Source organism: Bombus pascuorum, chromosome 9, assembly GCF_905332965.1.
Source record: "Bombus pascuorum chromosome 9, iyBomPasc1.1, whole genome shotgun sequence".
Classification (NCBI taxonomy): Eukaryota; Metazoa; Arthropoda; class Insecta; order Hymenoptera; family Apidae; genus Bombus; species Bombus pascuorum.
In genome coordinates this window covers 3637766-3664160 of record NC_083496.1, presented here as the reverse complement: position 1 = coordinate 3664160, position 26395 = coordinate 3637766, and the positions used below count along the sequence as shown (strand labels likewise).

General features: G+C 26.5%; 7 protein-coding genes across 12 annotated transcripts in view; 4 read left to right on the top strand and 3 right to left on the bottom strand.

The window, feature by feature from the left end:
• Positions 1–680: 680 nt before the first annotated feature.
• Positions 681–2590, top strand: LOC132910964 (alpha-endosulfine). The gene is made up of 3 exons (XM_060967194.1): positions 681–1232; positions 1448–1564; positions 1731–2590. The coding sequence occupies exons 1-3, from the start codon at positions 1191–1193 to the stop codon at positions 1899–1901; spliced, it is 330 nt and encodes a 109-aa protein (XP_060823177.1). The 5' UTR covers positions 681–1190; the 3' UTR covers positions 1902–2590.
• Positions 2591–3127: 537 nt separating this feature from the next.
• Positions 3128–13242, bottom strand: LOC132910942 (very long-chain-fatty-acid--CoA ligase bubblegum). Of its 2 annotated transcripts, none has more exons than XM_060967149.1 (13): positions 13092–13242; positions 8433–8500; positions 8258–8309; positions 6926–7124; positions 6718–6852; positions 6440–6635; positions 6259–6360; positions 6039–6185; positions 4888–5360; positions 4395–4609; positions 4168–4319; positions 3973–4098; positions 3128–3883 (listed from the first exon to the last, which is right to left on the bottom strand). In XM_060967149.1, the coding sequence occupies exons 2-13, from the start codon at positions 8493–8495 to the stop codon at positions 3689–3691; spliced, it is 2055 nt and encodes a 684-aa protein (XP_060823132.1). In that variant the 5' UTR covers positions 8496–8500; positions 13092–13242; the 3' UTR covers positions 3128–3688. The 2 variants fall into 2 exon arrangements, with proteins under 2 accessions (XP_060823132.1, XP_060823131.1); XM_060967148.1 differs by lacking the exon at positions 13092–13242 and adding an exon at positions 9606–9695.
• A 992-nt stretch (positions 13243–14234) lies between these two features.
• Positions 14235–15724, top strand: LOC132910957 (protein TIPIN homolog). Its single transcript, XM_060967182.1, has one exon. The coding sequence runs from the start codon at positions 14471–14473 to the stop codon at positions 15362–15364; it is 894 nt and encodes a 297-aa protein (XP_060823165.1). The 5' UTR covers positions 14235–14470; the 3' UTR covers positions 15365–15724.
• LOC132910966 (U6 snRNA-associated Sm-like protein LSm6) lies at positions 15522–16064 on the bottom strand. Its single transcript, XM_060967196.1, has 3 exons — positions 15922–16064; positions 15760–15850; positions 15522–15697 (listed from the first exon to the last, which is right to left on the bottom strand). Exons 2-3 carry the CDS (start codon positions 15848–15850, stop codon positions 15549–15551), a joined length of 240 nt encoding a protein of 79 aa, XP_060823179.1. The 5' UTR covers positions 15922–16064; the 3' UTR covers positions 15522–15548.
• LOC132910960 (uncharacterized) lies at positions 15944–17989 on the bottom strand. The gene is made up of 2 exons (XM_060967186.1): positions 17314–17989; positions 15944–17201 (listed from the first exon to the last, which is right to left on the bottom strand). The coding sequence occupies exons 1-2, from the start codon at positions 17329–17331 to the stop codon at positions 16461–16463; spliced, it is 759 nt and encodes a 252-aa protein (XP_060823169.1). The 5' UTR covers positions 17332–17989; the 3' UTR covers positions 15944–16460.
• A 246-nt stretch (positions 17990–18235) lies between these two features.
• LOC132910954 (lysophosphatidylserine lipase ABHD12) overlaps positions 18236–26395 on the top strand; it is a 231054-nt gene continuing 222894 nt past the window's right edge. The window contains exons 1-10 of one of the 5 annotated variants that reach the window (XM_060967179.1): positions 18236–18534; positions 18609–18692; positions 20533–20651; positions 20723–20828; positions 20890–21089; positions 21194–21329; positions 21406–21523; positions 21603–21764; positions 21820–21947; positions 22013–22065. In XM_060967179.1, the coding sequence (XP_060823162.1) occupies positions 18655–18692; positions 20533–20651; positions 20723–20828; positions 20890–21089; positions 21194–21329; positions 21406–21523; positions 21603–21764; positions 21820–21947; positions 22013–22052 (1047 nt within the window). In that variant the 5' untranslated portion in view covers positions 18236–18534; positions 18609–18654 and the 3' untranslated portion in view covers positions 22053–22065. Of the gene's footprint in view, positions 18535–18560; positions 18693–19051; positions 19551–19981; positions 20193–20532; positions 20652–20722; positions 20829–20889; positions 21090–21193; positions 21330–21405; positions 21524–21602; positions 21765–21819; positions 21948–22012; positions 22328–26395 lie in introns of those variants that run through there. The other 4 variants (XM_060967176.1, XM_060967178.1, XM_060967174.1 and 1 more) reach the window with 4 other exon arrangements.
• Positions 22936–26371, top strand: LOC132910940 (uncharacterized). The gene is made up of 11 exons (XM_060967147.1): positions 22936–23598; positions 23668–23769; positions 23863–23993; positions 24070–24160; positions 24244–24363; positions 24481–24679; positions 24755–24890; positions 25004–25224; positions 25300–25565; positions 25638–25811; positions 25901–26371. The coding sequence occupies exons 1-11, from the start codon at positions 23355–23357 to the stop codon at positions 26308–26310; spliced, it is 2094 nt and encodes a 697-aa protein (XP_060823130.1). The 5' UTR covers positions 22936–23354; the 3' UTR covers positions 26311–26371.

Here is a 26395-nt window from a genome sequence, read left to right as displayed (position 1 = left end):
TAAATATCTATGATATTTATTTAATATTTTTTTGGAATAAGATCTTCCACTTGCATATCTGCCAAGTCAGTTTCTATCTTTTCTGCAGTTTGCTGATATTCTTTTAACTTTGTAAATAATGAAACATGATTACAGCGAATATCCGCTTACTCTTTCTGAGAATTTTCAATAATGGTTTCAAGTGAATTTACAGCCTCTTGCAAACAATTAAGTTTCCTTGAAAAAATAGTATATTTTCTAGAATGATCATCATATAATAATGCCAATTGTTTTTCTTCATACTGTCTTTTCTTTTCCTCTATTTTCTTCCTTTGACTCACTATATTCAAAGTAATAGCATCAAAATCACTTAGCTTTTCATATCTTAAAAGCAAGGCTATTTTTTTTGTAATCCTTCTTTGATGTCATTAGGCAAAGATTGTGATTCCAAGTTTAATTTATTCAATAATAATGATATCTCCTTTCTGAAAGCTATATTCTCTTCGCTTGTTTCTAACATTCCTTTTTGCAGAGGTTGTAGTAATGACTATTCTTTTAATGAAATAAGTTCTTCATGATATTTTGCGCTATCATTTTGCGTAAAAGATTCCATCTATTGTTTTTTAAAAGTTATTTAAGATTACTATATGATGTGATAGTAGTTTCATTTTTATCAAACTTTAATAAGGCTCTAAAAGAATTTCATAAATATTACGCATTTTCAAGAAAAGCGATTTAGTGAGATGAAATATTTATGTTAACCATTTTTATCGACCGCATTTTCCGCTCCGCAAATGCACATCTGCATCAAACTATTACCACATTTTATGACAATTCGCTTATATAAGCTGACGTGTGTATTTATAAATCCTTATTTAAATATTGATTTTTATCGTCTGTACGTTATGAAAATTTACACCTAGATCAAACTCTGGTAACGGCTATCTAGAAATATATGACTGTATGCGAAATATTGTTGCTGCCTGTGTGAGTTCACTTTCATTGACAGATATTTGTTTTCGGCGATGATAAAATTTCTAAAATTGTGAATAATCAAATTTTGTTGAACGAGAACGAGTTTTAATGTAAAAAATCGGCGTCTCCGCGCCATATGCTTTTATGCGGTAGTGTTGAAATAAATATTTGACCGATACTTGTGTAATTCTAAAAGCCGTCATCATCAGAAAAGTGGTTAGAAACAGCAACCAACGATGAGCAACGATCAAGCAAATGAACTGTCTGAAACAGTTGAGGTATAATATTAAAATAAATAATAGTTTTCTATTTGTTTTGCGTTTAAATTATAATGCGATATTTATTATTTTAAATTATGTTCAAGTTTGCTCCAGAAAATTTAAATGTTACAATATTTTGAAGATAATGCTTGTTGTTAAAGTTAATGTTGTATTAATATTGTAATTTTACTGATTTTTACAATTCAAAAAGTATAAAATAATTTTTGTTTCAGTTATCTTCAAATGATATTGAAAAAATAGAAGAAGCAAAATTAAGAGCAAAGTTTCCAAATACTGGTCGTCCAATTAGTGGACATTCAGCATTTCTACAGAAGAGGCTAGCTAAAGGGGTATATATACATACATATATATATAAATTAATTATTTAAGCTTCCATGAGTTAATGGATAATTTTTTGATTAAAATGCTGAATAACTATGGTATTATAATAAATATATCTATAATGTAAATTGGTATAAAGAAAATTTTCTAAGTTATATGTAAAAAAACTTTCAGCAAAAATATTTTGATTCTGGAGATTACCAAATGGCAAAACAAAAATATACAGCTAAGCCAAAGCCAGCTGGTGTTCTGCCAACAGGTGATGCTATACCTACACCTGAAACTGTACCACAACGAAAGACATCTATTATCCAACAAAAATTTAATACAACAAGTACATCATAAGTTTTTGTAATGTTTTAAAAGTATTGTAACTCCAGTGATATATAATGCGATTATACACAATCCAAATTTTAATTGGTTCAGTATCTTTATGTTTTGTAGATGGTATTATCTTAAAAGATTAGTTTTCATAATATTTTTTGAATGCTTATTCATTATCAGTACATTGCTTTTTAATACAATACATGTGTACTATGAAAGCTTTTCTTAAAAGTTATATTTGAAGATATAGAGCACTTAAAAGAATAGAAACTGTAACAATTTGTAACAATATAACATGTGTCAAATATTATAATTCTGTTTTTTCATGCACTAAAGGTGTTAATACTTAGCAATTTTTATGTTGTTTGTAAGTTGATTTTGAGGGCTAAAATAATCCTCATTGTATCTTACATTCAAATACATAAATGTAGAGTTTCAAAATTTGTTATTAAAGTAAGCAATGAAACTATTCCAAAATATGAGATTGATGATAAAAGATGATAATGTAAATGTAATATGCAATAGAGTTTCAGAATGAAACATTATACAGACCTGCATTTCCAAAGTTGCTGTGATGTGCTTAATAGACTATATTCTTATAAGATGTCAAGTTATCATAAGAATCTGTATGTAGGATAAAAGAAACTTAAATATAATAGTTGTTTTGGTTATTGTAAACTACATTAGTAATATATTGTAATTTAAATTTTCTAATATTTATTTAGTTACCTGTCCATTATTTTGGTAAAAAAATGATTTAAATAATAGGTTTTTACACATTGACTAACATTAATTATTTTTCACATTTATGTCGAAGCATATAGAAATCTAAATAATTTTATTTTGTTGTATAAATAATAAAATATATATTTAGTAATACATTTTTCTATATTTAAACCTAATTAATATACTAAAATATTAAAAAAGTGCACTTATATAAGATAATTTTATTATTACATCATCAGTTAATTATAGCTTTTAGGTATATATTAAGAAATACTTTTATGATACATATATTAATAAGCACATTGGAAAAAATTTGTATTCTTTTTATTCATTAATGTTTCAGCTAAATATAATAAATTGAACAAAAGTATCAATTATGTCATTTGAAAAACCTTTTAATACATACATTACTTATCTATTTCACTATATTATTTAAGTGTTATATCCTACATCTCCCAAATAAAATTTATGTTTTTTTATATCTTTATATTTTATTTAATGTAATAGTATTAAACTTATTTTACATATATTCAATACCCACATACCATATATATACTCATATACTCATATGTATTTAAATATATGAATATAATTTGATCTAAAAATTATTATTTACAGTAATATGAAATAGGCACTTATTTTATTTTTAGTCACTTTTATCTATCCAGTTTTTAATGGAATATCAAAAAACAATTAGAGTAAATTTTATTGTCACAGAGACAAATATATTGATAAGCAATAATTTAGTTTTACTAAATCACAAAATGTTTTATACCAAATTTCAAAAAAATAATTTGCGTCTACTTTCTTTATAGTTGTTATAAGAGAATAAGTATCTTATGGAAGTTCTAAAATTAAATTTTGTTTAAAATATTTAGTAATTAAGATTAATTCAAGTAACATGTAAATTAGTAGTGAGAATATTACATTAAAATTTTATAAATTGTGTAATTTCATAATTAATTTAAGTATTAAAGCACTTTATGTAGGCATATTTTAACTTCCGTAACTTCTGTATTTATTTTAGAAATGTTTTTTCTTTTTTCCTTCCCTTAAGTAATAAATAGGACCCTTTTAAATATTTACTTATACATATCTTCTATCAAATTTTCATATTTTTTATAAACAACATTCCTTTTAAGTTTAAGCGTTGGTCCCAATTCTCCAGTGGCATGTGAGAAATCCTTTGGTAAAATTTGGAACTTCTGTACTCTTTGTGCATTACTTATAGATTTCGTATTGGCTCTTTTAATTGCTTTATCAATTTCTTCATATACCTAAGAAAATGTAAAGTTTATAGATAATGTTCAATAAATATTAAAATTTATTCTCAATTTACTAAAGCTTTTGATATATACAAACTTACAAGAGGATCATGTGTTTTTAAAACATCAGAAATTGTTTTTGATGTACTTCCAATAGATTGTAACCATTTTAAAGTTTCTTCAGTGAAGTCATCTATTGGTTCACCAGTTTCAGTATTAATTTTAGTCTGAAATACATGCAAATTATATAAATAACAGTAATGTAAATATTATAATACTTAGAAATCTTATCTTACCTTTAAAGTAACTAATATGGTAAGATATTTTCGTTTGTCTCCAATCAATAAAGCATTGCTTAACACAGGCAATTCAGCTAATACTAGCTCTTCTATATGAATTGGTGGTATATTTTCTCCACCAGCAGTAATAATTAATTCTTTTATTCTTCCTACATTGGGTACAAAAATATATTAAGACTAACATTGAGAAATTAAAAAGAATTTTTACTTTAAAATAAGTTTACCTGTAATATGTAAAAATCCATTTGAATCAATTTTCCCTAGATCACCGCTGTGTAACCATCCCTCTCCATCTAATGTTTCCTTTGTTTTTTCAGGTTCATTTAGATATCCCATAAATACGTGTCTTCCATACATACAAATTTCTCCTTCACCATTGCTGTCTGGTTTATCTAATTTTGTCTTAAGTCCAGGAATAGTACAACCAATAGAACCTAATCTGAATATCAAATAGATTAGAAAAAATCAATGTAGTAAATTATCGAAATTTAATTGAATATACATTTTTCTAAATCGGTCATTGTGAATGTGTCCAAAAGATGATAAAAAATATTTCTGACACGAATGAATAGTTTCAAAGGATATATAAGTCAATGTTAGTCTTTTGTAGATAGATATGTAGAAGAAGGTCAGCCTTGTTTCCTAAATTTAAAAAATTTGCTATATACGCAAACAACCTAAATTAAAAAGAAATTAGAAAAGTAATTAGATATTTACTTGAAATGATCAGGTGAATTTAAAACGTGTCCACCGCTACATTCAGACATTCCATACACTTCAAGTATAGGGATGTCTAAACTTAAAAAATATTCTTTGATTTGTGTACTTAAGGGGGCAGCTGCAGTAATGTAATGATGACATCTATCCAAACCAAGTGCTGTTTTTATTTTGTTAAAAATTAGCCATTTGGCAAAGATATAGCCCCAATGTTTGTGATCGTTACCATTCATTTTATTTACATTATAATGATATCCTTGAGATGTTGCCCAAGAAACAATACATGTTTTAATAAATCCAGTATTAATTTCACTTTGCAGTTTAGAGTATATTTTCTCCCATACTCTTGGTACACCTACAAACATGGTAGGTCGTACCTCAAGTAAAGTATTAATTAAACTGCCTTTAAGAGCGTTTTTGTCCGCAAAATGTAACGTAGCAACTACATATATGCTGTAATATATATCGATTACCTAGAATTATCAAAAAAATTATATAATTACAACATATACAGACTGTTCCGCATAATTTAGTCAACCAACTAAGCGGTAATTCCATATGCAACAATATGTCAAATACGAAGATATAGAATTTTTTTGTCCGAGGCTTTGTTTTTGAGAAAATCAAATTTGAAAATTTGTCTTCCATTCTTAAACATGGCTAATTATTGATTAAGTATAGGTAATCAATCAGCAAGAAGTTATTCTATATGCAAACATGAGTCAAATATATGTAGAATAAAATTTTTCCATTAAAATTTTCGTTTTAAAGAAGATAGAGTTTGAACATGTTTAGTTAAGAATTGGCCTAGCATACGCGTATGATAAATTTTTAAAATTTATTTTTCTTGAAAACAAAAGATCTTGTAAAACAATTTTATTGCACTTCTTCAACTCATTTTCACATGTAGAATAACTTCCTGTCGATCATTTACTCTTGTCTAATCCAAAATTAGCCATGTTCAAATACACTTGATAAATGTTCGATCTCGATTTTCTCTAAAAGGTAGTCTTGGACAAAAAATTTCATTTTACATTTTCGTTTTATTTTTGCACGTAGAATCATCATTTACTCTTGACGTTATGCGGGATTGCCTCTATAATATAATATATAATTTTAAAAATATCAAACGAAAAATTTAGATAATTTACCTGTGCTGCAACGTGAGATAAAGGTAAATAAGAGATTACATGTTCACAACCGGTTTTAAATTTATAAATTCTATTCATAGATCGAACATTATGTATAAGATTGTCATGACTTAACATTACAGCCTTCGGATACCCAACTGTACCTGACTGTAAATAAAAAACATATTTATCTTTATGGCACTTCGTAAAAGTATTCTCATGAAAAATTGATATTTTGTACCGTGAAAACCAAAGTACAGCATTCGTTCGTTGCAATTCTTTTCAGAACTTCGTTTAATTTGTCATCAGATTCTGCTTCTCCGACTTTTATTAAATCATTCCACTGTAGAGAAATTATTATTATTATTATTCACTTGATAATAATGAATTCGATATCATATATTATAGATAAGATGATTTACACTTAAAACGTCCTTTTCGTTCGGTGTGCCAGTGTATTGAATAATTGCTTTTAAATGAGGAAGATTGTGTCTTATTTGTAATATTTTTTCCAATTGGTTTGAATCTTCGACTACTACTATGTTCGCCTGGCTAGTTTGAAGGCAATGTTGACATGCATCTGGAGTATTGGTTGTATATATTCCGACAGCAATTCCTCTAAATGAATTGCAAATTATGTATGAAATATTGAAATTAAATATTGTAGATCTTCCTCAGAAACGTAGATATAAATATTTACCCTGCGTATATAGCGCCGAGATTTGAGAACAACCATTCCGGGCTATTGAATCCTATAATGCAAACCCCATGGTATCGTTCTAAACCGAATTTTAGGAAAGCTTTGGCCACGATTTTTACTTGATTTTCATACTCTCTAAACATATAAGACGACGAAATGAATGATTTATATGAAACAGATTTTGATAATTTGTCTATAGATTGCTTACTTAAAAGTATATGTTTTTCTGTGACCAGTTTCATCAGGTGTTGCTGTTAGAGCGATATGATTAGGATATTTTCTAACTGTATTTGACAAAAATCCAGGAACTGATATAGGTTTAAAATCTTCGTTATTTAATTGTATTCGTACACGTCCATCTATTTTTGTAGTCGTGAAACTATCAGCGGGCAAAATTTGATCAGGTCCTATAAAAATAGAATAAATTACATAAATAATAAATAATGATAACATATAGGGTGTACTAGCTGAAGAAGGCCACTTACATATGTTCTTTGTTTTTAATACCATAAAAAACGTCTGTAGTACGACTTAATTTGATGATTGATTAAATAATTTCCAAAGCAGAATATCATGAAACGCTCATCGTCATTTTTGTATGTACAAAACGTATATCTTTTTCTATTATATCTTGTAGCAGGTGAGAAATTACATATGAATATGCCTGAATCATGACCTTCGTATGAGCTTGAGGCAATGTTACAATAGTATATAAATTTACGATTTGAAATTTAAAATAAATTAAATATTCTGAGTGATAGACTTTTTATTTTCAACGTTATTGATTTGTTCAAAGTTCTTAGTTATCTTTACGTGTCAGATCGGAAATTTGCGATCAGAAACTAGTTCTTTATACGTTCACATACTTCTCTTACGTGTCGTTTTGCCTTATTATAAATGTAAATCTGTTCAACTCTTTCATGCTATGAATAACTGATTAAATTGCAAGTTTTATCGAGGGCATAAACGATAAACATAAATTAATAGTTGTCATCGAATATCCCTTTTAAAATGTAATAACATTTAAACCGTATATAACATTTGACTGTAATATAAAAACTGTATCATCCAAATATCGTTTTATAATTTCACCACCCTCTTAGTGTTCAAGGTTATCTAAAGGTCATAATTCAAGCATATTTAAATGCATTTTCTCATTGCTTCTTAGATAAAAAATGATGGTAACTTTAAAAACAAAAGAAGAAGAAACGAACAAATCAAAAGCTTTCTCTTCCATGATGTTCCTCGTTGGAAATCATTTATATCTACAAACATTTTTCATGACATTAAAAACAAAGACACAAAAATAATTAAGTAATTTCCTTCAGCTAGGACACCCTGTATATATATATATATATATATATATATATATATATATATATATATATATATATATATATATATTATATATATATTATATATTATATATATATTATATATTATATTATATTATATTATATTATATTATATTATATATATATATATATATTATATTCGTATATTAAGAACTTTTTAATACAGGAATCACATAGATTCTCACCATCTAAACCAGTTTCGTTACTCGGATAATAGGAATCTTCACTGGCTATATCCTGTAATATTGAAAATATCAATATATCATTCTTCTTTTTTGACTGTATAAAAATGGTATTAAAAATGAAAAATTAAATTAAAAATTTTCAGTTTGCTATTTGATCATTTTCTTACTGTCGTACCTTATTGTTCATCGTAAATTCTTTTATCGTTTCATTTGCTTGGAGCGGCTGTACCGTGTTCATGTTATCTAAAATGACATATTATATGTGTTACAATAGCGTATATGTGCTTGTTTTATAGTATGAATAAGAATTGCATGAATGAATGCAGTGTAGTTTTTTCAAATGCAATGACTAATTTAAATTCAAGATAATAATTATATGCGATCGAACGATTTGAATGATTCAATCTCGTTACTATATTACTACACACAACGTATTATTATAAATCGTAACACTAGGTACATTTCACGAATTTGTTATTGTCGGAAATCAAAACTATCCAAATATATTAAAAATATTGAAATGCGGTATGAACTTAATGTATTTTTCAACATCGCGCAAATTTATTTCAAAATTATACGAAATGCCCTGCGCTAAACTTTGTACGGAAAGGTATAGAGTAATCTTTGACCTCACGATTTCAAAGCAATAAAAACTGTCAACTTAAATGGAAAGATATTATGTTATGTATAACCAGATTTTTTTATAGTTTAAATTCAACGAGTATAAATAATTTATGTATTATCAATATAGTATACAAGAGGAGGCAAAGTAGACGCGGAAGGAAGTTTAATTTATGTAATTAAACCGCATCGTGTGAATACAAACAAAAGAAAAGAAAACTTTTGTGAACGCGATATTTTTGTATGCAATTTTCATTATTGTGAATTGTTTACTTATAACCATTTGTATAATAATGCGAAGTTTTTCATAGGCCTTCAAAATATATTTTTAATAATCATCAGAATAACGATGTTCCAATTAGACTAAATGTGATATTTCTACCTACTTCTTTTAATTTTCTTCTGTCCCGTGTACTCTAGACATGAGTCGATGTGAACAAAGTGCACTTGATAAATATAACAGTAACAGTTACTCATATCGCATACAGTAAACGATAAATTATTTTTAAACGTCAGCGAAGTTTATTTGCTACATGAATATATATATGTATATAGGTTGAATTTAAATCATGCTATGGTATTATGACACTGTAATTTCTCATCCAGTGATAGTTCATCAAATTATCACTTTAGCGATAATTTATCAAATTAGTCGGAATATTCATATAATTTAAGTAAATTCTGTGTCCAATATTTCATCTGTAATTAGTAAAACTCTAACAAATACCTTTAAAAAGTAGAATAACCATTTTAGATGAAATTTGAAGTTCACTGTCCTGCTGAAACTACAAAGGTATTGTTCGACTAGCGAAAATCAATAACAGAATATCGTACTGCCTTTCGGCGGTACATTTAACCTTGTTCTCGAATTTTTATACCTCGATCCCGATTTTTTAAAAAACAAAATAATTTTTACTGTTACAAAATAGATTATGTTACAAGATCATATATTAACAACGTTATTTCTTGATATATTCGTGAAAACTCGGGAATCTATCGAAAAAAGCACAATTGAGGAGAAAAAAAATAATTGGACTTTATAACATATTACATAATTTCGTGTCTCGTAGCAAAGGCAAGATGCCATAAAAAAGAAGATTAAAAAATGAAATATTTATGCATCACGTATCCATATCAGTATTACAATTTTATTTACCGAATACTACTACGCAAGACACGAGAAGAAATCCCTGTTATTAGATGAAAAATAGAAACGACGTGACATTGATAATTTTAGATTATGTAACAACAAATGATATTTCCCTGTTAATATGTAATTAAAGTCAAATTGCAACCTTAATATTTAATTAACTTCGGAAATGAACAATTATATTCGGAATATAATTTTTTATTATGTATGAAACTTAAAAAAATATCTCAAAACCGACATGATATTTATTATATGTTATTCTTTCGAAATATATAATTAATTAAATTATGAATCTAAAGAATTCATTTTACCTATATCGTTTATTTCTGACTCAATGTTTAGAATAAAAAATTTTCAATCCGTTTTTACTTGCAATCTGATTCTAAGTTTATATAGAATATTCTAATAGAGTTTTACAAAAAGGTACGCATAATAATCGTCATATTAATCATTATAATTGTTCGTTGTAATTAAAAGTTCATTAATTATAGGCGTCAAGTACAGTGTGTCCGATAATAGTGTGCCATAATTGTTTATTAACGACACACGATATCTTTACAAAAATTAATATATTCTTGATACGATTATCGATTACAGATACAGGTATCTGTAAATGACCCCCCTTATTTTTCGACTATGGTCTTAACCCCTTTGGTGCCGATCAACGTCATATCGTTGTTAGCAATAGTTGCGAAAAGTGTTAACAACGATTTATCGTTGCGTATGCGATGACGTCTTACTACTCGTATCGCGAGAGAACCCAATCTCAAAATAAATTTATAAAACGTTATAAATGGTTGAATTTTTCTGCGGAAGCCCTGTGTGAGATGTTCCACAAATTGAAAAAATTGCTTATGGGTTTAACTTTTTGTTATATTCTACGATAATTGATACGGAGACTGTGTATATGCTAGTGCCGTAAGATAAAACTTCGACACGGAAGATTTGCTTGAAGCCGTAGTCATAGGTTGTAGATAATACTGTTTAAAATAGAGTATCTTCTTACGCTTCACAAAATAATCTTGTATCGATAGAACGAGAATAAAATTTTTGGGGGGCAAAGGTCACGCACAATTTATAATCCGTGCAAAATTATAAGTTATAAATTATCTGTGTGAGTAATAATAAGTAAATATTACACATTTTCAATAGCCGGATAACTATAGATGTTTATAATAATGTTAGAATGTTATTTCAGTGATGTTATACCAGCTCACTTGTTTTCGAGCAAGTAATCCTTCTGGCGCTTACTGTGCACCATGGGATTATCATTTAGTTTTGTATTTTGATATTAGAAATTTTGTTACAAATAATTGAGAATGCAGTATTTATGCTTTACACTACGTGTTCTACATCAAACTATGACCAAACAATGATTCTTCTTATTTGCAAATACTGTTTATAAAAGAAAATTGATTTTTCCATTTTTCCTATTGATTTTGGATAAATATTATTAGTATAATGTTCAACAAATATTGAAATACAATTGGCATTAATTTATTTTTCCTTTATTTCGTAATATGTTCCGTTTTGAATTTTACAAATATCATTCTTACTATTTTTTATGATTTTTTTTTCATAAAACCTTACCAAATTACATTAAATTGGTTCGGTATTCTTTATTTAGGTACAATTCTTTCGGTTGGCGCAAAAAGGGTTAATAGACCATTTTAATAAATTTTTAACCTTAAAATACGTTTTGTTTTCAATTTGTACTTCATAATAGACCAAAAAAAAATTATTAATGGGATATGCATTGGGTTTAGGACTGGGGCATTTGGACTGAGACTGCCAATTCAACACAGCGATACCGTTCTTCGTTTAGCAGCTTATTCATTTGAGAAAACTGTAATCTTTATGATTAAACTGAGAGCACTATGTATATTTAGATTATCACAGTTTCATCATTATTAAACATCAATTTACGTAAATATAGCCAGTGAGCTCTTATGAGGGTATATAAAGTTATTATTGAAATTTATAAATGATTGAACGTAAAAAGAAATAATGTCAACGTTATTGATATCTTTGTGATAGAAATTTCCTTCTATCCTAACCCTCTTTCCCTGTGTTCCACTGGGGATAGTATCGTTAATTCTTAGTATAATACGATTCATTCGAAAACAAGAAAATGGGTCTATGAGCTCGAATAATTTATTTTATGAGATTACGAAAGAAATAAACAAAGGTTATTAAGAGTAATTGTTAGTATTCATTCAATGTAATGATAGGGAGCTTTTATTAGTATTTTATCAACAAATTAGCAACTTCTATTTTAACGAGTAATTATACGTTATTTTAAAAAATATTACAAAAGAATCGTAAAGATAGTCATTTAAATAAGGAATATAAACACACATATATATAGTATAACGTTTCACTATGTTCAGTGATGTTTATGTTTCATTGTTTTATTATTTATTCTATAATGTATACGATTTAGAGTAAGTGACAATATTTGATAAACGTAGTCGTTATGCTTTTTCTATTGACGTTGAGATTCGTGATTGGTCGATTCCTCAGCTAAATAAACATATGATCCCATTAAATTAACCAATCAACGGTTTATTGCAAAAGGATACGTTTCTTTTTGAATCGATAAAGCATACTTTTTTACCTCTTCCTAATACTAAATATTAAAATGACTAAAAAAAAATTATAAAACGATTGAACATAACGAATCACTGGAAAATGACAATCCGGAATTGCTGATCACGCTATATAAGAATTTACATACGTACATGTATATAGTGTATTGAAGTTAATAAATATTACATTCATATACGTATCGTTTATGAATTCGCTATACTGCAGAATATAGAATATTTCTCTTGTTCAATAAAATATGACCGTTAAATTGATTAATTATTTATTATACATTATATAGTAAATTCAATTAAATATTCAAATTCACAAATATTGAGATATAAATATTTATAATAATTTTTACAGTAAACTTTGTTAAATTACAAGATAAAAATGAAGATTTAAGATCCCGTTCGAATATGATATTGCGGTGAAATAATTAGCTTTTCTATAAATCACGTCGGTAGATGTGGTTACCTTGATTTCTGGTTTCCTTCTGAGTGACAATTTTATAAGTTGACGACTATACAAAATATATTTGTATCTCTCAAGACTTTCACTAGATAACTCCGTACAGTACCAAAGTTCTTACGATACTGATGAAACTCCGAGTTTACCGCACTAATCTACAGTCAACTTACGATCTGTATCATATGAAAATTTTACACTTGGAACCGACAATTACATAAAATCTTTTTACCATGTGATAGGAATTTGAACTTTATATGGAAATGGAATCATAATTACTTGCACTTTGTATATGTTTGAATGAAACGTTTAAACATATTCTAAATAACGAATAATTGGATAAATCTTTGTTTTTGAAAAGATACAAATTCATTTAATAATCTATCTTTAATGGAAAAAATAAGATAACATTTTAGATTTTTCTTTTGCTATGTGCTATGATTATTTGTAGCAAACAAAATATTTTATTTCTTTGGAAATATATTTTATTGAATTAAACAAATTATATGATTTTTTTAAATTTCAAATATATTTGTTATAATTAATTATCTTATAGATGCAATACATTTGATTTTAGATTTACTGAACAAATTAAAATACGAAACTCGAATTCATATGTATTTGTTATTACATATCCATTTTATTAAATTTTAAAGAAACACGAACATTTAATAGTTTATTATGCTGAAATAACCTGTTTGAAATGATAGTACATAAATATGTAGGCGCGCACAAAATTCTTCAAGTTATCTACATGCGCAGAAGATAGTATGTAGTATGTACTTAAATATAGGTTAAAGAATTTTGTTGTCTGTAAGGTTATTATTACTGATCACATAATCTTATTTCTCACAAAATCAAGTTTATAATTGTGGAACGTGATATTTTCATCGAACAATACAAAATGCCAGGAACACCGATGAAGGAACAAAACGATACGTTACAGAAACTACAAATAACGGAACGCCCTCCGGTTGTAAACTGTGAGCCTGTTGTGCGAGAAATAACGCAAACCGATAGATTAAACAAAAAATTATTAGTATCTCTCTTAGAAAGAATGAACAAATCAAATGGTGAATTCGATAAATTTATGGACAAGGGAAATACTAGTTACGATTCTCAAGATGATAATGAATTTTAAGTAAAATGTAAATGTGTGTTTTGAAACATAACCTAAATACCACTGACCGGCTAGATTACAGTTACGATTGTACAATTACTAAGGAATAAATATTAGTTGATAAAAAGCAAAGTAAAAAATTTCCTGTGTTCAAATATTAATTGTATTTAAGAACAACCTGAGAACATTAAATGCAAATTTGGTATTTCATACATACATACATACATACATACATACATATAAAAAGTGGCGGTACAACTTGTTGAATATGACGACATTATCGAATACTTCTGATTACGATGAAGAAGATGAGCACGACATAGTAGCTGAATATGAAAATCAAGAGTCAGATGGAGATCAGGGTAATGTTCAGAAGAATTCAGATTCTGAAAATGATCAAAGTAAAGAAGAGAATAATGTAAGAAGAATTGATCCATCATCATCTAAAAAACATATAGTAAGAAATCCTTTACCCAAATTAAATACAGAACGTTTAAAGGGTCCTAAAGGAATTCACACTATTGAAAAATATTTTGAAGGGTTTAAGTTTCATGGACAAGGATATGAAAAGTTAGATTTGGATCGAGTTATGAAAAGACTAGAACATTGGGGGCACAGACTGTTTCCTAAATTGGACTTTGATGATTTTCTTGAAAGACTAGAGAAATTGGGTACTAAAAAGGATCTTCAGGTGTTTATAAGAAAATATAGACAAGATATGATTAATGAAGATAATGATATTATTAACGAAGATAACATAGATGCTGAAGAAAATATAGTACAAGATGAACCCATTGATGAATTTGACTTATTGATTGCAGAACAAATAGAAAAACAAAAACAAGTTATGCAACAGACAGCAATTAATGTACCTACTACTAACAATGATGTATTTGATAAATTATTATCACAGTCTAATACCATGAATTCTCAATCTGTAAGTAATGCTTCTACTTCTTCGCAATTGAGTGATGAAGTAAAAGCACGTATAGAAAGAAACAGACAACAAGCTGTTCAAAGAAGACTCGCAAGATTTAAAGAAATAGAGGAAGAAGCCAAGAGAAAAAAACTTGAAAAACCAGAAAGCAATGAAACTCCATATGTAGAGAATAATGAGCTTGAAAATAACTCACAAAAAACAGATAAAAGTCATGAAATTTAGAATAAAAATATTATAACACAATTTGTAAAAATATAAAAAAATTTTATATTAAAATATTAATGTAGCAGTAAAAAGATATGTTAAACAAATAATCTGTTATTAAAGATTCCATAAGAACATTATTTAGATATTTGTATAAGGTAGAATAAACAAAAGCTTAATATAAATTATATATTTATTTTACTTAAGTTCTACGTTTTTGTGTACTGATATATAAGACATTATTACCACGAATAAAAGCATCGCCATACTTGTCTTTTAATTGACCATTTACATATTCTTCTGTTTGTTCAAGAGCTATATTCATGTAACCATCAAGACAAGCTAAAACACCTAGGAAATAGATAATTTCGTAATTAATGAACTGTTTTATAATGCACCACAATATATGTTACCTCTATAATCTACACCACTATTTAGCTTTACGACAACAGGACGTCCATGTATTTGTTGAATAAATTGCGATAATGCTTCCTTGCGACTCATCTGCAAATTACGTTTTTCTTAAGAAAGAAAGATTAAGGTTAGAATCAATCTTTTGGAAATAAGTTAGTTACTTCGAAATTGTTACTGTTATATGTAATTTTTAACGTTTATTGAATTCTTTTTTTAATTACGCTTGAAATACCACGTTATTATTGCCACGGCTTTTATTTTACAGTTTTATCGTTCAATGCTATATAACTGTGCTATCGTTGAAATGTAAACAGCAGGTAAACTGAAAGTTACTGTCGCGGTCGTATACACGATCTAAAGACTACCATGGAGGGGGTAAGGCTCCTAGTGTCGCGAGATTTGATCATTCATTAGCAAAGACTACTCTATGCAAGGTGGTGGAATAAATTCTCTGTTTAAAAAAAAAAAAAAACATTAAATAACGTACTTAGCAAATCAAACTAAGGGTATGGAAATGAAATTGAGGAATCAATGGGCACAAAATAGGTTAACCAGAAAACAAACACAATCAAAATATGATTTTTAAATATAGAAGACTTGTATAAGATATGTTTGTACATACATTTTTTTTTTATTATTGTATAAAAGTGAAAAAGTTATAAAGTAAGATATTGATTAACAATACTGTTATACCTATCATTCAATTTGTTTTCTCTAAAAGTGTGTTCTTTAAACTTTCATATTCCTTTTTTTTAACTTCAACTAGAGCTTTAGCTTGTAGTAAATTTGGTGGCAAATCTCTATACTGACTAAGGTATTGATTAAGTTCTGCTAATTCACCTGACATTTCTAAATATCTATGATATTTATTTAATATTGTTTTGGGATAAAGATCTTCTACTTGCATATCTGCTAAATCAGTTTCTAACTTTTCTGCAGTTTGCTGATATTCTTTTAACTTTGTAAATAATGAAACATGATTACAGCGAATATCCGCTTGCTCTTTCTGAGAATTTTCAATAATGCTTTCAAGTGAATTTACAGCCTCTTGCAAACAATTAAGTTTCCTTGAAAAAATAGTATATTTTCTAGAATGATCATCATATAATAATGCCAATTGTTTTTCTTCATACTGTCTTTTCTTTTCCTCTATTTTCTTTCTTTCACTCACTATATTCAGAGTAATAGCATCAAAATCACTTAGCTTTTCATATCTTAAAAGCAAGGCTATTTTTTGTAATCCTTCTTTGATGTCGTTAGGCAAAGATTGTGATTCCAAGTTTAATTTATTCAATAATAATGATATCTCCTTCCTGAAAGCTATATTTTCTTCGCTTGTTTCTAACATTGCTTTTTGCAAGAGTTGCAGTAATGACTGTTCTTCTGGCGAAATAATTTCTTCGCGACATCTTGTACTATCATTTTGCATAAAGGATTCCATCTGTTGTGTATTTAAGACTTACTTATAATTACTATATAATGCAACAGTAGTTTCATTTTTATCAAACTTTAGTAAAGCCTTACAAGAATTTCATACATATTATGCACTTTACCTCACTGTTATACTCCATGTTAAATTCTCATAGTAATGTCACCTTAATCCATGAAAATAAAGGAAATTTCTTCCCTGCTATTACAGAAATTTTATAAATTTACAATATTAAAAATTTCAAATTTCCAGAAGAGAATTTAGATAAATTTTACTTTAGGGGTCCAAAAATTATTGACTTTTTTATGTGTAATCCTGTAGTTTTCGATGCGTAGAATCTGAAATTGCAAGTTTAAAGTTGCGATATGCAGTGGTTCAAATGTTATGACCATGTCAAACTGAGCATTTTTAAAATATTTCACACATGATCATTTGTATAAACAGGTGTTGACACCCATATACAGAAGACTAGGGAAAACCGTCCGAAAATTGAGTCGTGACTATTTGTAAAAAATCAACATAGAAGACTAGAATGTTCTCGTTTTGCGCATGCGTGATAAGCTAAGAATGTTTCAGACAAAGACAGAGATACTCTACTTATCTTTGTCTATCTCGTAAGAATATAGGTTTTGTTGAACTTTCATATTAATTTTCCACGATTAGACACGACTCAATTTTCGGACGGTTTTCCATAGAGAGTATCGAGGATTGTTTATGTGTCTGTGATCCAGCTAGACGAGGCAGTAAACATAAACAAAATTTGATCGTTGCGTCTGCAACTGTTGGTTACCGACTAATGAAACTCGAATGTCACTATCATTACTATTTGTGCAATTTCGCTTTGTAACATATGCAATTTTAATAGGATGGTATAAATTATCAATATTTATAGAAATAATAATTACGTTCAAATTTGATAGTTGTTGATAGTTTTGTAATATTATAGTATTTTGTTTAGTTCTTTTTATTGTTAATTTATAGACCAAAAACTAAAAACTCTATGGAATATAGTTTGCAATATAAGAATTTAATAACATTTATTATAGTTTAATTTTTAAACGACATATTTTAAAAATTTCTGGAGAAATAATTGATTGAAATATTAATTGATTTATAGCTCTTAGTATGCTTTCTCTTCCTATGATATCGCCCACATTTTGCCTAATCAACGTAATATTCGATTCGTTTTATATACGACCATATATTCTTGTGACTGTGAGATTACTTTATTATTAAATGTGACAGTGTACTAAATAACAGATTTGAAAAATTTGTTCTATTCAAATGTAATTTGAAGCAGGAAATTTTTAAAAATTTGTTCTTTCCTTACATATTTGTGTAGAATGTAATGGTTTATGTATTTGACTAGAATCATAATTAAAGCGTAATTATATATACTGGTGTTTCTATACTTTACAGATAGAGATACAAATTGCTCTACAAATTTTACTAATTTGTAATTATAATGGTATATTGGCTACCAAAGAAACGTTTTAAAAAGAGGTATCATTCCTGTTTCTAATTCTTTATCTTTTAATCTTAGATTTGTTGCATAATTGCATTACATTTATAAGTACTAACCTTTTGAAATGTTAATGTAAGAAGTATTTAAAAAGTAAGTGTAATTATTTCCATTATTTTCAAAATATTTAAGTTTTTAGAATCGTAATTTGTTTAATAAATATGTTTTACTTTACTCATAATATGTATAATATTATAGAATTTTTTTTATTTCATTTTAGTTTTATTTATGAATAATTATATTAAAAAATTATTGCAAAGACTTGCACATATATATTATTTTACCTTAATCCAAAAATTTTAACATGTAATTTTTAAATTAATTTAAATATATTTATTTATTTTATAAATACAATATTTTTATTTTATACTTCAAATTGTTTAACAAATAATAAAATTGCTAAATACAGTGATAAAGCTTTATTGACATAGTACATAATACAATTTGTAAAAGCTTATCTCTTATGGAATTTTATAAATTAATGTTTCATAATTGCACGTTGACACTTATTTATAACATGGAAATTTTTATCTGTTCTGGCAAATTTAAGATTAGGAAATATTGGGAAACTTTTTAATCTATATGAGGAATTTAATATAATTCATATTGATGGTAACATTTTCATGGATATAAAATATGCTAGTTAATTGAATTATTATTGTATTATTAATGTGTAGTAGTAGCTTATCATGACTTATACACAGACAAATGTATAACATTAATGAGGGATTTGAAAAGGTACCTTATGTTTGATAGCTACTAACAAATATGCAGACAACTTATCTACTATTAGCTGCACTGTTACCTTTCGCCGTTCATGATATTTGGTATGCAAGAATGTAAGTCACTCTGTTATAATCATAATATATCTTTGTTTTTTTTTTTAAATTCTTATTAAGCTTGTGTAATTTCTGAGATAAAGAAGATATTCAATTATATTTTCATTAAATACATTTTTATAAAATGTAAAATAACAACATAATCTTTTTTTTAAAACTCCTGTAAAATAATGTTTTCTTTAGTATCAATAATATTTTTAAAGTTTTGCATATTAGAATATAGATAACCTTATTCTAATACATTTTAATAACTACTTTAGAATATATTAAATAAATATTCAAACATTGTTATGTTGTTTCTTTTATTATTAAAATTCATAATGCATGATTATGTATATTCCCTTTGGCCATGGTTTGATACAGAATGTATAAATTTATATAATGTTAAAATATATAAATAAATATTTTTTACCTTAACTTTTTTATTATAGTATTCAAGATATGTCATAAAAGAATTAAAATATTGGAAACTGTAATAAACATTTAAAGATAAATTTTTTACATATTTTATAAAACAAATAAACTATTTCTTCTGTGTTGTACTTGATTTGATCAATTTTCAAATTACAAGCATTAAATAATGTGCAATAATTATTATTTAAATTGTAAATATATGCATCAATCTCCTATACAATTAATAAGGTATAATTATATATACATTATATTCTTATGTTTTACTGACGATTTGTTATAAAAGAGTCATAGTATTTTTATTCATATACTTTTATTTGTAGTTAGCTTAATTTATTTTTAAATGCTTATTCAATAATAATTTATAAAAAATAAAAAGTGGATGAGTATAATGATAGTAATATGTAAAAATATGTAGTTTTATCAATGTTATTATATTATTCTTATAAAGTAAACTAAAAAGAAATTATTGTAAAGTAAGATATTATAATGAATAAACAGATATATTAATATTTGTTCACAATGTGGTTATTTATTCATAATGATATAAAAAACATGTTGTATATTACAGATACTTATTTTGGATCATGAAAGTATCAATAATAATATATCTTATTATATTTGGGCTTCTGCCTATTATATTTCACTACTCATATACCATACAAAAGAAGATTCTTTTTTTAAATTTTGGTAAGTACATAAATATAAATAAGTTTATATAGACTATTTATTGAGTTTTATGTTTAAACATGTACTTTTAGTGCAATGGCCATTTAATGTAGATTTTTCGAAACCAGAATTAGTTGGAATGAAAGGAACAAGAAACTTTTATTTACAAACTGATCAACAAGTAAAAATAGGACTATGGTTGGTATATTTATGTAAATATACATACAATTCATTCAAATTAAATAAAATATGCTTTCAGGCAAATATTACCTCAGTCTTTATTAAATGATTCAATTATTACAACTGATAATGATTATGAAACTATGTTAAAAAATGCTAAACGACCAATTTTCCTATATATGCATGGTAATAGCGGCAATAGAGCAAGCAATCATCGTTTAGAATTATATAAACTTTTCCAGAGTTTAGATTATCATGTTGTATGTTTTGATTATAGAGGTAAGAAAAAAATTTCGTTAGTTATACGAATCTAAAAATAATTTAATAGAAAATAATATAAATGATTATTTAAATATTTATGACTTCAATCTTCTGTAATATAGGTTATGGTGATAGTGAAGAAGCAGAACTTTCTGAAATAGGTGTAGTTAGTGATAGTAAATATGTACTTGAATGGTTATTAAAAATAGTAAATGGTACAGCTCCTGTTTTTGTATGGGGACATTCATTAGGAACTGGGTATAAATTTCACAGTTACCTGAAGTGTTAAAATTAATTATAAAATTGAAATTTATAAATCATTATTATATTACAGAGTTTCAGTTCATGTATTGGCATTATTAGCAACAGAAAAAGTTCAGCCTGCAGGTTTATTCTTGGAATCACCATTTAATAATATAGCAGATGAATTAAGTGAACATCCTTTATCACAGGTACTTTATATAAAAAGTATTTTATATTTATTTATAAAAGTTGTTTCCAATAGGTTCAAAATTCAAAACTTGTTTTTAGATATTTAAACATTTACCATGGTTCCATTGGGTTATTGTTGAACCATTTTATAATAATTATCTCCGTTTTGAATCTGATAAACACATAAAAAAAATCCAATGTCCTATTATGATATTGCATGCAGAAGATGATAATATTGTTCCATTTGCTTTAGGTGAAAAGGTATGCATACAATTTTTTATATAAATATTTAAAATATTAATATTATCCTTTTTAGTTATTTAAAGCGGCAATAAATTATCATGGAAATGACACAAATCGCGTTCAGATGACAAGGATTGATGCAACACATGGTTTTGGACATAAATATATATGTCGTTATAAAAACTTACCTAATATAATTAAGTAAGTATTGACCATAAGAGTATATCACAAAATTCATTGAGATATCTCATCATTTCTTTTTTCAGATCATTTGTACACGAGGCACGTAAAAATCAGACTGATTAAAATATATATTAAATAAGTACACTAAATATTAGTAGATGATTAATATAGAATATAATGAAAAAATATCTTTTATGCTGTAAGTCAGAATCAATACTATTTTACTGAAACATGTAAAGTTTATTTATTGTATAATTGTATTTTCTGTTTTAAATGAAGCAGTTTTCATTATTTACATCCCGCATAGTACAAGACTATTAAACTTTAAATGTACTCATGCTATAAGTATAAAAGTGATATTTCTTGTACATGGAAAAATATAGTGACGTCAAAGTTCATGCTGTGATAGCTGTTTGAATGCCATCAACTCAGTACATATTTATTATCTTATACTTTTTTAATTAATGCAATATATTTATAAATCAACAGATACTCATTTTTTTCAATATTATGTTAGGTTTTATGATATGATATAATTAAATATTTTTATCGACAAATGTATTAATATAATACCAATATACCCTATATTCTCTGCATGAATAAAAAGTGAAGAAAAATGACAATACATTAGGAAACCAATTTTCTTTGTAAGTTCATACCTATTACAACAATCTGTATTGTATACTCAATAAAAATTTTATATGAATTATATATTTAGTAAATATTCCACCGATATTAAAACTTTTATATTTCTTCCTAATTTTCGTTCAAGTAACTTTATGTAACATTCCTTCAATATTCTAATATTTCTTTTCACAATGTTTTCTTTGAAATAACTCTTTACTTTTCTAATAGTGAAATTATAATAAAAGATATATCATAGTTATAGATCATTAATTTTAAGATCAAAGTTATTTTTGCGGTATATCTTTTAGATAGATCATTACTGATCCAGAAATGTAAAGTCATTTGTATAATTCATTTTTTACAATGTAGAGTGCGCTGAAATATATTTTTCTAAAATGTACGACATGCTTCAATCTAATTTTGTATTCTATGACAATTTTGAGCACGTGTATTATATTTTCCCGTAAACAAATGTATTACCGGCGTTATGAATATTGGTTAATTAACAACCATTAAACATTAAAAACATTAATCATTAAGAATATGTAAAAAATATTTAAAAAAACTAAAACCTTACTTTATTTTCTATACGTATTGTAATGTAAACTAATTATATATTTTCATAGCGTAACATGTTGACTGTAGAACTTATTCTGGTTAACTTTTCGTTTATGCTATGTGGAATAATTTCCACCGATTGTGTTATTTTCCACCAAAGTGAAAAGTGGAAAAAAGAACAATAATAACATAAATTTTATCATAAAAATGCTCATACTATCTATATAAAAGATATTTAAAATGGAGAAGCAGAATATTTTAACATCAAAGTCATATCAACGTGCTAAAACAAACTTGCAAGATAAATTAAAATCAGCATTTTTGAAACATTACCCTCATTATTTAGTACCTGGATATAATTTACATAGCACTTTCTCTGCAGCTGATTCTGAGTTGGAAAATGTTATAGAACAGTACCAAGAATATCCTTATTATTGTGACTTACCAAAGCCTTTACTACCACCTGCTAAAGTTCCTAGAAATAGTAAGTCTATCGAGTTAATTAAATATCAATATATAAATGAACATAAGTATATATGTTTGTAAATTATAGTGTTGAATGAAGAAGATCCTGCATTAGAATTAGTTACTCTTAAGAATTATGTGAATAGTGATATAGAGAGAATGAAGCGCTATTATTTAAAACATGAGAAAGGTAAATCTAATAATAAATGTGCTAATTTTATAAAATAAGTTTATATTTGTATTTATATATATGTGTGTATATTTGATGATAATATTTTTATAGAGTTAAAACTAATACATAAGAAGGATGTAAAATGGAATCGTACGAAAGGTGCAATTACTGCTAAGATACCTAAATATGTAGCAGATATAGCAAAAATTATTGACAAAGATCCAGATCCTTGTTTTGAAGGAGTAAGATAAACTGATATCTACATAAAATTTTAGATGTTTTTTAACAGAAATTCAAATTCAGATAAATTTCTTTCAGGTCTATAATTGGTATTATACTGGAGGATCAATAGACTGTGTACAATTATATAATAAAAATATTTTACTTTTTCCATTTATGGGAGAATTAGGTATTGGTACATAACATAAAATTATTTTCTTTTTTTTATTATGGTTTAAAATCATTGTATCTTTTGTTTTAATGTATTTTTAGTAAGTGCTCCCCTTGACAATATAGAAGACTTTTTATGGAAACCACTGTTTGAAAAGGCAGCTAAATGTGAACTTAATGGTACATTGTATGAATTAAAACATAACGTCAATGTTGATGTATGTAAGTATACATACATACCTATTTTCTTAAACTAGTATTTGAGATAAAAGACTATAGTATTGATAACTTAAAATCTTTATTAATTATAAAATTAATATTTGATTTAATATTTTATAGGTATGGTTTTAGGTAGATATAAACGGCATTGTAATTTTTATACATTATCTGAACATGATAATAAATGTAACCTTACTGAAATACATACACAAACATCAAAAACACCATATATTGGTGCAGATTTAAGTACTATTCATGCAAATCAATATTGTTTAGTAAATGTTGAAAGATGTGTAACATTATGGGATATAGTTAAAATGTGAATATAATTTCAATGTGTATATGCTCTGTATATTTATGAATAAGAAATTTAAATTTACCTTTGATTTTCTAGGAAACCAATAAATCGTAATACTATAATGCAAGCCACTGTGTTAGATGATTCATGGAGCAGTATAAAATTTCAATCCACAGATCCTAATATTCTTTTATTTGTAGATAGATGCTGTCTTCATTATCTTGATGTTCGGGTAAGAATAAAAATATTGATACTAATTGTTTTTAATATTATTATTTCTAATATATTGTGGAAATAATTTCTTATCTATATAAGAGAAGGATGAATATACATTCCATATTATAGGTTCCATTTGATCAACCAGTATTAACAATGTGTCCAAAATTTTATTTGGAAAAATGTGAACATCTTTCAATAGATGTTGCTAGTAGAAATAATTTTTGCAGGTATATAGGAACTTATCATAGTATGTTAATGTGTGATAGTCGTTCTCCGCAGCAGTGCGTGCAACAGAAATGGACTCATCAATTTAAAAGTCCACCACTTACAAGTTCTGTCATAGCTAGGTAAAAGAAAATAAAAATGTAACTATAGATGAATTGTATGTGTATATATATAACTAATTAATTTATCATTTTTAGAGACGATAAAGAATTTGTTGTTTTATCCAGTCAAATTGCTGGTGAAACTACAGTCATTGTAAATACTTGGACAGATAGTGAAATTCCACAATCATATAATTTTCCATATACTCCTCCTCACATTAAAGAAACATTAAATGAATCTCAAATGCAGGGAATGTGCTTAAATCCATATTTGAGAGATAGGTTTGAACTATCCAATACTGGTTCTTTTGTGATAAAAAATGACACTCAGAATATATTTCTATTTCTTCAAAATTCTATTGGTATGTAGTTTGTTGCTTTTTATATCGTATATTGACAATTGAAGCAAGCTTTAATCTAAATATATTTCTTAGGCGACATATATTATCAGTGCTTAACACATGATATTGCGTTAGATAAATATTCACCTATCAATGGTAAATCATACTGTATATTGAATGCTTGGCAAAATGCAGTATCCATAGAAGCAGATGCTATAGCACCTCTTACAATGTCTAGCAAGTCAAATATGCATTATCCTTTTAAAAGTAAGTAAATTGATAATTCATTTTTAAAAAAAGTTAAAGGTTGTATAAAATTATTTAAATTGATTGTTATATGTGCATTAACTTGATAGGTTTCACGAATAAAAAGTTACGATTGAAGCATAAGCATGACTCAGTTGACTGTTTCGAACCAAGTTGGAAGCAATCTTTTGAAAAATTAAACACCTATATGGATATATTAGCACCTGAACTTTTAGCTGTGTGGGAAATATGTGAAGAAGTCCCAGTGCCTTTAACAGCAGCACCTCATCAAAAAGTTCTGAACTGGTTAGAATCTGCAGATACAAAGGCACCAATTTTATCACAAGAAGAAATAGAGAATGTATCTACCCCAATTAATACACAAGAATTAATAAGTGTATCTCAAGAAGTAGATATAAGTTATTTGGATGACAGTAATGCATTACAAGATCTTTTACCAAAAGTTAAAACTACACGTTCTACAAAAAGGGGAAATGTACGAAAAAGACAAAGAGTGTAAAATATCTTAAAATATGTATTTATGTAATTGTAATATATATATATGGAAAATTATTTTAAAATTATTTTAAAATTATTTTTTATAA

Bases quoted from the DNA above. Each gene is read 5' to 3' on its own strand.
- LOC132910940 (XM_060967147.1), top strand. From the start codon at position 23,355: ATGGAGAAGCAGAATATTTTAACATCAAAGTCATATCAACGTGCTAAA. The intron at 24,161-24,243 runs GTATTGGTACAT...ATGTATTTTTAG, and splicing joins TCCATTTATGGGAGAATTAG to TAAGTGCTCCCCTTGACAAT. The intron at 24,680-24,754 runs GTGAATATAATT...TTGATTTTCTAG, and splicing joins TTATGGGATATAGTTAAAAT to GAAACCAATAAATCGTAATA.
- LOC132910957 (XM_060967182.1), top strand. From the start codon at position 14,471: ATGACGACATTATCGAATACTTCTGATTACGATGAAGAAGATGAGCAC.
- LOC132910964 (XM_060967194.1), top strand. From the start codon at position 1,191: ATGAGCAACGATCAAGCAAATGAACTGTCTGAAACAGTTGAG. The intron at 1,233-1,447 runs GTATAATATTAA...TTTTTGTTTCAG, and splicing joins AACTGTCTGAAACAGTTGAG to TTATCTTCAAATGATATTGA. The intron at 1,565-1,730 runs GTATATATACAT...AAAAACTTTCAG, and splicing joins AGAAGAGGCTAGCTAAAGGG to CAAAAATATTTTGATTCTGG.
- LOC132910966 (XM_060967196.1), bottom strand. From the start codon at position 15,850: ATGAGTCGCAAGGAAGCATTATCGCAATTTATTCAACAAATACATGGA. The intron at 15,698-15,759 runs GTAACATATATT...TCTATTTCCTAG, and splicing joins TAGTGGTGTAGATTATAGAG to GTGTTTTAGCTTGTCTTGAT.
- LOC132910942 (XM_060967148.1), bottom strand. From the start codon at position 9,627: ATGGTTATTCTACTTTTTAAAG. The intron at 6,853-6,925 runs GTAAGCAATCTA...TTATATGTTTAG, and splicing joins AGAAAAACATATACTTTTAA to AGAGTATGAAAATCAAGTAA. The intron at 4,610-4,887 runs GTAAATATCTAA...TTTGATATTCAG, and splicing joins AATTCACCTGATCATTTCAA to ATTAGGTTCTATTGGTTGTA.